Raw genomic sequence first — 11,812 nt, forward strand, 5'->3', positions numbered from 1 at the left:
CCCCCGCCCCCGCCGCCCGGCGTTTGGCGTGCCCCCCGCCGGCGCCTCCAGGCCGCGGCCCGGCGAGGGGGGGAGCGCGGGCGGTGGGGCCGGGCCGGGCGGGACACTTCTTTTTATTTTTGGACAATAAGTTGGAATATGTTATCGCTTTGTTTAGATAGGAGAAATCCAGTTATGGGATTTCTGTACGTGGAATTGCCCATAGGCTTCTCGATTTATAGAACTGTACACATATTTAGGGTTTTTCGTTTGTTTTTTACCTTTTGTCTAGGGTCAAAGTCAGAGTGGTGGACATGGTCCTGGTGGTAGCAAGAAGGATGACAAGGTAACTGAAACCCAAATAAATACTTACAGAATGAACTACAAGTGTGTTGCTTTGGAGCCTGGCTGCAGTAAGCTTTTTTAATTTACTTTTTTTTGTTATTCTTGTATTTGGAACTGCATAAAATTACACTCTTGCTGGTTCTGATGAATGTCTTTACTGGGTGCACATTGGGGAAAACAGTTGTTGTTCATAAATAGAAAAGGGAGCTTAAGAAAATCTGAAATTTCTTGACGGTGACATGTTTTTTTAAAAAAATAGAAGTATAAATGTGTCAGGGTTAGGAAAGACTAGTTGCCTTCAAGTTGTCACTAAAGGAACTGTTATTGGCTTGAAAGTGATACCACACAATGATCTGCAATAGGTCTGTACTTCACATTGTGGGACATCAGAGGCCTCTCTGGTCTTATTTGGAGCTGGAAGTACAGTGTACACAGCAAGCAGTGTCTAGGCTGGGAAACTGAATGTGTGTTACTTACTGATTAGAGTGCAGCAGAAGGGTGGAGATTCAATATTTTCCTTATTGTCTCATCTATTCGTTTTGTTTGTGATTTACTTCAGTCTTGAGCCTTCCATGGTCTATACTCCCTGAAAACTGGCAGAAGTCTAAATTAGAAAGAGGAGTGTAAAATAAGCAGGAGAAGAAATTCTTCAACTTTCCTGAGAAACAAGAGTCATATTTCTTTTGGGCTTCTCGCTACAGATCATAAGGAGAAAGTTTTGTTATGGAGTCTTTCACCTTGAGCTCTCTTTTAGTCTGTGCACTTAACACCTGTGTGTGTTGTTTCTTTGTTATTATCCTGATTTCTTTGTCTTCTTATGGAATTCTTTTTATGAATAAGGATAAGAAGAAGAAATATGAACCTCCAGTTCCTACCAGAGTGGGGAAAAAGAAGAAGAAGACTAAGGGACCAGATGCTGCCAGCAAACTCCCCCTGGGTAAGCATTCTTCCTCCCCTGCAGAGCTGCGGACTGTCCGCTTTTTGGGAAGTGCAAAGCTCTTCTCTCCTCAAGATCTGGCTCTGTGGAAGTCACTGACACAAAGTCAAATATAGTTTTATTTTTAATTAACGTAGAAAAGCCCTCCATAGAATAAAGATTATTGTTTTCAAGATGCAGCCCCTGAATTCCCAGGTAAGAGAGAGAGAGAAATTAAACTGAGGAAGAATGCAAGGGAAACATTAAATCTGTTTTTCACCTGGAATTACAGTGGTACAAGTAAGGTAGAAGTTACTGTGAGGAAAATAAAGCAGGATTTCTAGTAATGAATTAGTGATTAGTTGGTACCATGTCAAACTTGCTCTAAAATACTGTGATTCTGCTTTGGTTACAGTGACTCCTCACACACAGTGCAGACTCAAGTTGTTGAAATTGGAGAGAATTAAAGATTACCTCTTAATGGAGGAAGAATTTATCAGAAATCAAGAACAGATGAAACCTTTGGAAGAAAAACAAGAGGTGAGGTTTGAATGAACTGTTACTTCTAATGTTACAGGAAATGCTCTTAATTAATGTGAACTACTTCATACCAAAGCAGTGGAAATAAAGTGCCATCAGTGTGCAAGTTGATGCAAACATATCAGGTTTATCGCAATTCCTCATTATTTGGCTAAATTGTTTTAGACCAAGCACAGATCACTACAGATGAAGCCACATGAGTTTTCATTTTCTTAATGCTCTATCAAAGTGCAGCTCCCAGATACCCATCAACAGTGAAAGAAGATTCTAGTTATTTACATCCATATAAATAGTGTCTATAGGGTAGGACTAAAATAATAGTGGATTTTGTTACTGACCTCTGCTGTTATGCCTTTTGGGGCAGTGAAACAACAATAAGAAAGACTGGTTCTGCTATGTTGTGTCTGAGTTGTTGAGCCAGTGTTGTACAAGAATGTTTTGGCTGTGTTGTTCAGTTGTTTCTTGGATTCTTCTTGACAACAGGAAGAACGATCCAAGGTGGATGATCTGAGAGGAACACCGATGTCGGTGGGTACCTTGGAGGAGATCATTGATGACAACCACGCAATTGTGTCCACGTCAGTGGGATCAGAACACTATGTCAGTATTCTGTCTTTTGTGGACAAGGACCTGCTAGAGCCAGGCTGCTCTGTTTTGCTAAATCATAAGGTGAGTTGTTTTTATAAAATGAAGTTTCTTGCAAGTTCTTGTACTGTTTTTAACTGGTCTTTTTTTTTCTGAAGACCACAAGAGAGAGAATGCTGTTTATTTCACACACCTAAATAGGCGGTCATAGGGATGAGACTTCAGCTTGTATTAATAATCCTGCTTGCCTTCTTTGACAACTCTTAATTCTTGAATTAGGTTCATGCTGTGATAGGAGTTCTGATGGATGACACAGACCCTTTAGTGACTGTGATGAAAGTAGAGAAAGCTCCTCAAGAAACGTATGCTGACATTGGTGGCCTTGACAACCAAATTCAAGAAATCAAGGTACTCAGTTGTACTCATTTACAAACGTAGCTGTTGTGCTAGGAGCTAAGGGAAACAGCAGGACTGGCTGCTGTTCCTGTAGTGGTGTCCTTTGTCTTTCTGTGGGGCATTTCTTCATTAGAGTTCACTTGGCAGACCTGTGGACCTCAGTCTTTTAAGTGGGTCACCAGGGGCTGTGTGCACAAGAACCTTTCAACAGTCGCTCAGGAACCCATAGAGCCCAGCGCTCATAAAATCTCTCTAATAGCTTATTACTTTGCAACATGGAGAGTTTCAATTGTTGTAAGATGAAAGTTAAATTGTAAAAACTGCAGAGGTTATTTTGAGTGTCTGATGCTGTGCAGTCTAAAGATTTAGTCTCTGACGGAGATTGATTGGGGTTTTTTTGCATTTGTTTGTTGTTTGGTTGGGGTGGGTTGGGTTGGTTGGTTTCTTCCCTACCAGCAGAACTCTATCGGAACCTTGCTAAAACTTGACCCTATTTTTCTGGGTAGGGGTCTAAAAACACAAATGCTCTTAAAATACTGATCTGTAGTATCTGGTAACTCTTTATAGAAAGCATCTTTTCATAAAGGGTTCCCTGGCCCCAAGGTCATCCATGAGTGTTTGGGGTTCAGGGTTCTAAATTTGGGATGATGCAGTGAGGATGGAGGAGGGGGAACATTCACTGCTGCTCTACCACACATCAAGTGGAAACAATAGGAAGACCTGTGCAGATAGAGTAATAGTCTGCCTTTGAAATGGATGCACCAGAAAGCCGTGCTTTTTAAGGTCTGGCTTGAAATCAGTTAGGTTCTTTTTGCCTTTACTGCTTTCATTATTGCTGTTCTGAAGATCCCTGCAGATCTTTGTTGGAGACCACTCACTCTTATAAAAACACGTTTGTGTTTCTTACGCTGCAGGAGTCTGTGGAGCTTCCTCTCACCCACCCTGAATATTATGAAGAGATGGGTATAAAGCCACCCAAAGGAGTCATTCTGTATGGCCCACCTGGGACAGGTATTTTACAGTTATTTAACACTTGTGCTGAGATAACGCAAGTAAAATAATTTACACTTTGTTAGTATTTAAAGCATTGCCAAGTCTGTCACAAATTTCATACAACTGTTTTGTTAAGGCACTTTTTTCCTTCTCTTTTTCTTTCCTTTCTCTGCAAACTAATTACAATATTTCTTTCCAACTGAAAACAGGCAAAACTTTACTCGCCAAAGCAGTGGCAAACCAAACTTCAGCAACCTTCCTGAGAGTGGTTGGTTCGGAGCTCATCCAGAAGTACCTGGGTGACGGCCCCAAGCTCGTGCGCGAGCTGTTCCGTGTGGCTGAGGAGCACGCCCCATCCATCGTCTTCATTGATGAAATTGATGCCATCGGTACAAAGAGGTGCAGTTGTGAGCTCCGCTTCACACATAGGGATTGCCAGCACAACCAAAGCTTTACTAGAAACACTTCTTTTGTAACTGTACTGAGACTCAGTTTCTTTGCTCTGCTACCATTTGCATATACTGTTTTGATGTAAGCATTTGTAACAAGTAACACTTCAAATAATTTCCATGGAAACACAATATATCACAGCCTTTTCATACTAAATAGACATGACCAGAGACAACCTCTGTTGTCTTGCTACATGGCAGAATCTCTAAGAGAGAGTGTCAAAACCAGAGACACTGTGTATATGGGGTCCTCTAGCTGCAAGTCCATATACAGTAATTGGCTTTAGTAATCCAACAGTAAAGCAGAATATTTAATATAGAATATATCCATTTGTTGTTTCCCTCTCGAGTAGGTGACTAAATACTTATGCGCTGAGAGGATTTTACAGAAAGTTACAGTGTATGTCATGGAAAAGCATTGCTTGTGCCACACTAAACTCTTGTTCAGCCCATATCCAAACTGTATTACTTCAAAAATTCTTTAGGCTTGTTGGAACTGTCTAATGCAAATAGTCTTTAAAGTAGTCAGTGTTCTTTAAATAAATAAAAAGGTGTTCATACATGTTTACTACATGGCAACTAGCTCGAAGTGCCAGTATAAGCCCAAAGTGCCACTAGCCCAAAGTACCAGCTGCTGCCTTATGTATGGATGTCTGTGCTTTTAAGAATTAAGTTTTTCCCTTTTTTATGTTAACTTTATTAGGTGGGGAAAAGATATTTCCAAATAAATAACAAACATAGAAAAAGAACAGATTTTCTTCACATGATGGCTGTTACATTCCCCATCTACAAAAATAGTTCAGTGTCTCTTTACTTCCCTAGCTGTCACAACATGATTCTGAAAACCTGCATTTTGTTTATATGGATAAACATTAATTTTTTTTTAAATCTCTTACGGATGTTTACAGACAAAATACTTTTCTCCCCCTTTTGTTTATACCTTTTTGGCAGTTACATAGTGCTTTTTCTGACTATGCTTTTTTTTCTTCAAGGTATGACTCAAATTCAGGGGGTGAGAGAGAGATCCAGCTCACGATGTTGGAGCTGTATGACTCAAATTCAGGGGGTGAGAGAGAGATCCAGCGCACGATGTTGGAGATGCTGAACCAGCTGGATGGGTTTGACTCTCGGGGGGATGTTAAAGTTATCATGGCTTACAAACAGAATAGAAACATGGACCCAGCTTTAATTAGACCAGGTAAGGGGACTTCCCTGCTGTGTATGCTTAAGCCACTTTTTGTGTGAAAGGACTTGTCTTAACTTGACAAACACAGGCTGGTAAAAAGACTGCAAGTTTGTCCTTATTCACCTTCTCATGTATGCTGCTGCATCTGTTAAAATCAGAACCCATTCACAAGATTCTAAATAGAAAAATCTTTGGGAGAGAAGAAACTTGTTAATTTCTTTACATATACATAAGCAATTTGAATATTCTTCTTTTCTATTAAGATGGCACAGCCATTTTAAGTAATTATTAAGGGAGGCTGTGTGCAGCAGCAGCACACCTGCAGCAGCTGGGGAAGGCAGGGCAGCGCCACCTGTGTTTTGGGAGTGAGAGCCTAAGCCTCACCAGAGACAGCCTGGATTCTGGTGCAGGGAATGCAGGCTGCTCCTTACTGACCTGGCACACTCCTGCCATTTGGGGGATGAGTGAGGGAGATGCGTGTGTTACATACTGAGCAGGCCCCCAGGTAGTATTTCCAAATGACCACTAAAAATGTACCAAGGCACAGTATGTCTGTGGTGTCTGTTAAATTGGAAGGTAGAAAACAACACAGAGATCAATGGAATAAGCTGAAATACTTCCATGGTATGAAGTTGCTGAGGTGTGTGTTTGGTCTGGTTTTGTCATCATTTAGCTTTAGACCCTTCAGGTCAGACCTAGTGCTGTTAGAATACAGAGGAGATAATACTATGCCAGTATTGAAAGAGAGCTAAGATGATCTGGAAGTTGTTGGAAGGAAGCTTCCTACACCTGTGTATCAGGTATTTAAATTACAACTACTGCTGAAGCAACCAGGGCACTTAGAGCAGCTCGATGGACTGATTTACCATTGTCTGGATTTATGATAATCTGGATTGTGTTATGAGGTACCATCACCCTCTTCAGAAAAGGCATTGTAAAGAAAAAAAGGAGGGATCTGAAGATGGAAAACACATTTTAAAAGATTGCTCAGTTGAAACAACAGGTACCAGAACATGCAGAGTCCCTACTGACATAGAGGAAACAGCAAGTAGCAACTTCCAACTATTTTTGCAAAACCTTTCTTCCTCAGTTTGGTTTTGGTTTTGTTTGTTTTTTAGGTTTTTTTTTAATAGGGCGAGTTATTAAAGTTGGCACAGTGATTTATCTTCTCTGTGTGCGTATGCACCAGAAAATTAAAGGTCAGAGCTAAATGTAAGCTAAGTGTAGAATAAAATATATTACAAGAACCTAAGTATTTCTTTAACACTTCCCTGTACTGAGACAGTGCAATTTTTTGTATTTATATACGACTCAAGGAAGGTTTCTCATGTTTCCCAGGTGAGGGGTCTCTTCCCTGCAATGACAGGCTGTTTCAGCAGCATGGTATCTTTCAGCTTCAGTAACTTCCTGTTCATTGCAAATAGTCTGACCTCACTTTCTACTCCAAGTCATGATTCATTGTGGCAGGAAGAATCATAGAACTGTTTAAGTTGGAAAGAACCTTTCACATCATTGAGTCCACCCATTAAGCTAACATGGCCAAGTCCACCACTAAGCCATGTCCCCAGGTGCCACTTCTACACCTCTTTTGAGCACTTTCAGGGATGGTGATTTCACCACTTCCCTGGGTGGCCTGTTCAAATACTTGACAAACCTTTCCATGAAGAAATTTTTCCTAATATCCAACCTAAACCTCCCCATGTGAACTTAAGGCCATTTTCTCTTGACCTGTTTCCTCGGTGAAAAGACCAACCCCCACCTGGCTACAACCTCCTTCCAGGTAGTTGTAGAGGGTGATAAGGTCATCCCTGAGCTCCCTTTTCTCCAGACTAAACATCCCCAGATATTCCTTCCGATGTTCCTCATGTGACTTGTGCTCCAGACCCTTCACCAGCTCCATTGCCCTTCTCTGGACACGCTGCAGCTTAGCAGTTACTGTCAGTCAAACCCGTCAGGTGTTCTTCCTGCTCTTTCCAACGGCTGCATGCAAAAAATCCAAGACTGAATTTTTCTTTTGCACAGGACGTATTGATAGGAAAATAGAGTTCCCTCTACCTGATGAGAAGACGAAGAAACGAATCTTTCAGATTCACACAAGTAGGATGACGTTGGCAGATGATGTGACTTTGGATGAGCTGATTATGGCAAAAGATGATCTCAGTGGTGCAGATATTAAGGTCAGTGCACATCACCATTGTTTATACTTCAATGCAAAAATCAAATCTCATTTTTGCTGCATCTTTTTATTTGCTCTGCTTTACAGATGGGAAATCATCAAAATCCTAATTGTGAGGTAGCTTGTGGTGGTAAGAGTATGTACCTGTGTTATCTGAATATGAAATTTTAAAGTAGCAAAGTAGAAACTCTAAGGAGAATATGGACTCTTGTGCGAGGTATCTTAAACGTTACTTAAGACAGTGCAGGGTAAGTAGCATTTTTAGGGACTAGGCTGCAAGCAGATAAAAATGTAACTGTTTATTAGGAAGCTTCAGCCATACCCAGTCTGCTCTTTTTAAAGCCGATAGAGGCCTTGCTACAGTTACCACACTCTTGAGCTCAAACCAAGATGACACAACCCTCACATCCCTGTAGAAGGATCACACAGCTGGGCATGTCTTTCCTTGCACAGGGGAAATTACTGTTGTTACAAAGCTGCCTTTCTGTCAGGGATGTGTAACTCTTGACTACTTCTGTCCTTTTGGACACACGCATCTGCTTTTATCCAGCCTGCTTCAGTTCTACAGAACAGTATCAAACTTAAGAACGTAGATCTTGTTAACACTCCTCACTTCTACAGTTACCAGAGCAGTAGGAAGATGCAGCTGCCTTTGAGGGTGTGGCTTGAAGGGGGTGCAAAGAACCTGTAACTATTCTTGCTTTCTGTGTTGCAGGCAATTTGTACAGAAGCTGGATTGATGGCTTTGAGGGAACGGAGAATGAAAGTAACAAATGAAGATTTCAAAAAGTCTAAAGAGAACGTTCTCTATAAAAAGCAAGAGGGAACCCCTGAGGGACTGTATCTTTAAGTCATCTGTCTCTTTGGGAAGTATACAGAACTCTCTGTGTTGATGAGAGTCTTGTAAAACCACACAGCTAGTTTGCATTCATGAACAGGTTGAAAGCTGGTGGGCTGTGAGTTTTCAGTCAGTGTAACTCTTCACCTCCCAATAAAACATTTATTTGAATTGAACCGTTTTGGTGGCAAAGTCCTGCTGTTTACATGGAACTGTTGTATTCTCTGACTTACTTTCAAGAACAAATGCTGGTGCCCCAAGAGTGCTTGTCTCAGCGACCCACACCACATGGGGCAGGGAGCAGTGCAGGTGCCCCAACTCTCCTGAGGCATGGCAGTCTGTTACAACTACTCTAGAATTGCTGTTGTTCTTGATTACCTTCTTTTATCTTTTTTTAGGGGCTAACTAGGACAAGTGACTTTTAAGTAACCTCATTGTCATCAGTCATTTATACACAAAAATCAACAAGTGTGCAACCCTGAGTAACAGAGTACAATTTAAAGGTACCCATCTCTAGCACTTGCAGCTTTTAAGAGAGAAAGATGGATGCTCATTAGTAATCTTACCTTAAACATCAAAACATGTTTGGACAGGGTACTTGTAAGATTATAAATTTGTTTTTCCCAAAAAGGTTACAGTTCATTATGTAAGTATCCAAGCTAGAGAATGTCTCTGAAAGGAACCAACATAGGAGCACCATGCTTCCCAAGGCAGGACATGTGTGCTCATAAGGCACCAGCCCCAGCGCTAGAGGTGCCAGGTCTGTCATGCAGCAGATGTGCACAGAGAAACTCTTAACTACACATCCCATGGTTGGTGTTCTACAGCATAACCTTGAATTCTTCCCCTCTACACAAATCTGTGCAGCTCCATTCCCATGGGGGCTGGATGTGTGTTGGCTCAGCAGCTGTAGTCATGCATATACTCCTTATGAAGTATCCTGGGTAGTACACTTCTGTAAAGGGTTTGTCAAGTTCTAATTAATTTCCAAATGTTGTACATGTGATCTTTATACAAAAGTTCCACATGCAAACCAGTTATGCAACATGCAGTCTTTGTTCTGGGAAATTTCTGTGGGAGCAAACACAGACCAGTAACAGACAGTGGAGAGTTATACCCAGAGCAATGCCTTTGCTTACTGCCAGTGCTCCAACAACAGTGGTAGCAGCAGGGCCAAGGGATTCTATTTTTCTGTGTAAAAATTATGTAGCCCATTGTTAAAAATGAACCCTACAGATGAATGGAGCCCTTTATTTAATCTGGATGACAGAAACCCTGAAATAGAATTGTTTTTCATCTGGAGCTAGAAAAACAAGTTTTATTACCCATTCTTACAAACCTTAGGAGATCTGTGTTCTTGGAAAGGCCACAAAAAGCTAGGGATTTTGTTGCACTTTCTAATCATGGCAGTTGATCTCATCATTGCTCGAGGGTGAAGAGCTTTATGACATGTGTGGCAAGCAAGGCACTTCTTATTTGGGACAGGGCTGTTACTGCTGGCTCAAAGCAACAGCCACAAAGAGGTGGGTTCAGGTCCCTGAAGAGCAGCTGCACTGCATTAACTGAACCCAAGGACTCTGTTCTAGTACCCTGTCTGCCACCACAGGAACTGAAAAACATACACGTTTGAAAATTCAGTTCTTAAGCTTTTGCAGCAGAATTACTTCTACCACTTGGACCAAAGTTTCTGAACTTGAACATCAAGACAAAAGTAATAAATATCAGGAGAAAGTGAACAGCAAGTATATTCCCCACAAGGACAGGAAAGCTACTGGAGTCTGAATTAAAAAGCAGGACTTGCTCCAGGAAGCCTCTGACCATTCAAATGAAGGAAACAGCCCAGCTGCTGCTTTGGGAGAAACTGTGCAAAGGAAAGGACTTGGGACAGGATGCATGGAAGAAAAAAGTGATGGATACAGAAGTCATCACTGGAAGTTTTCCAATGTGATTGGAAAGAGAGCTAGTTAATCTCATCTAGGCTACTTGTCCCACAAAAGGTTGGACCAGATGATCTTTCCCTCCCAACCTGGGCAGCAGCACAATCAAGCCTCTCCCTTCTCCATGGCCCTTTCAGGGCTTTAGAGGAAATGGCATTCTGCTGTGATGGGAAAGCATAAACAAACACAGGCATAATTTGTCATGTTACTGTTCAGGGTACAGAGTAACTTCTACCTCCAATTCAGGAGTTCTGTCATTTTTGTAGGAAGTATAGATTTTAAAAATAAACTATATTATTTTTCACAAAGTCTAATCAATTACTTTCACAGCAAAACCAGCATCACTTGTAACTACATCAATATTATAAGGCTCTTCAGAAGTGCTGTAATATCATTTAAAATTATATACACTCCCTGCAATATTTAAAAAAATTTTAGAAAGGAATAAATGAAATGCAGCCTGAACTAAAACGTATTGTATCTTGTATCATGGTGGCAAACCGAAGCCAGAAGGTGTATGTCTTTGTCCAGACATAGTTTCATGTGTAACCAGATCTCACCTGCTGGATGATCCCAATTGCTTTAGTGCTGCTAGTGACAATTAGTTTTCTCATGAAAAGCCTCTGAAGCAGTTTTGGGTATTCAGTGGCTGCAGGTATGCTTGTTTCAGATGAAAATCCAGTTTCTTAGCTAAACAGTCCTTTCCATATTTCAGCATATTCTGTCTTACAAAATAAATGTATAACATAATTGTATCTTTAAATTGTTACCACATTTCGTATTACTTCTCTAGGAGCTTGCTTAAAGTCTCCTGGAATATAAACTGCTTTTTAAACAATCATAGAAGACTGGGCCTTCTTTGATGAGAATCAAGTACAGATCAAACCTCCACTTCTCTTACAACAATTGCCTGGATTTGGGTCAAAGGCAAGTAATCAATTACAAAAATTTGTTTAGAAGTGAGCTGCTCAGAGATGCATTACGGACACATTTTCATTTTTAATACACTCAGAGTTCTATTAAATTAAAAAATGAAAAACAAGTTACTTTTGAATTTTCAAATATTCAGGTATACTTTTCATAAATATTTATATTAAAATAGTAATCTGTCAAAGCACAGCAAAACAGGTGCCTGCTCAAACAAAAAATTTACTTTTTACTCACAGTGTATATACAGATTGTAATGTACAGATGTAATGGCTGTTTGACTGGGTAGTTACCAGGCATACCAAGCTGAAGGAAATTACTGAAGTCTGCCAACTGGAGGACAATGGAGCATCCATTTGGCAGATGTTTATTTCCTGTGCTGCTCACCAAGTCATAGCTGGCATGTACTGAACCTCTTCTGAACCCTAGGGAATGTAATTTCAAACAACAGAATAAGAAATGCAGGCAACTTTCAACAGGAGGCTATTTAAAGAGGGTATCCTTCTGTGGGAGTCAGCAATACTTCAGAGAAATGGATCCATTAC

At 40.7% G+C, this 11,812-nt stretch overlaps 2 protein-coding genes across 2 annotated transcripts in view; one reads left to right on the plus strand and one right to left on the minus strand.

The window, feature by feature from the left end:
• Nucleotides 1–114: 114 nt before the first annotated feature.
• Nucleotides 115–8,579, plus strand: PSMC1 (proteasome 26S subunit, ATPase 1). The gene is made up of 10 exons (XM_017728990.1): nucleotides 115–325; nucleotides 1,165–1,261; nucleotides 1,656–1,780; nucleotides 2,264–2,449; nucleotides 2,645–2,773; nucleotides 3,676–3,772; nucleotides 3,964–4,153; nucleotides 5,250–5,401; nucleotides 7,412–7,566; nucleotides 8,281–8,579. The coding sequence occupies exons 3-10, from the start codon at nucleotides 1,721–1,723 to the stop codon at nucleotides 8,413–8,415; spliced, it is 1,104 nt and encodes a 367-aa protein (XP_017584479.1). The 5' UTR covers nucleotides 115–325; nucleotides 1,165–1,261; nucleotides 1,656–1,720; the 3' UTR covers nucleotides 8,416–8,579.
• A 2,890-nt stretch (nucleotides 8,580–11,469) lies between these two features.
• NRDE2 (NRDE-2, necessary for RNA interference, domain containing) overlaps nucleotides 11,470–11,812 on the minus strand; it is a 50,123-nt gene continuing 49,780 nt past the window's right edge. Inside the window, exon 15 of the mRNA XM_017728989.1 lies at nucleotides 11,470–11,812. This exon is cut by the window's right edge and continues 2 nt beyond it. The gene's annotated coding sequence lies outside the window, so the exon portion shown is untranslated.

The sequence above is a fragment of the Corvus brachyrhynchos genome, unplaced genomic scaffold (genome assembly GCF_000691975.1).
Source record: "Corvus brachyrhynchos isolate BGI_N302 unplaced genomic scaffold, ASM69197v1 scaffold1, whole genome shotgun sequence".
NCBI classification, from domain to species: domain Eukaryota; kingdom Metazoa; phylum Chordata; class Aves; order Passeriformes; family Corvidae; genus Corvus; species Corvus brachyrhynchos.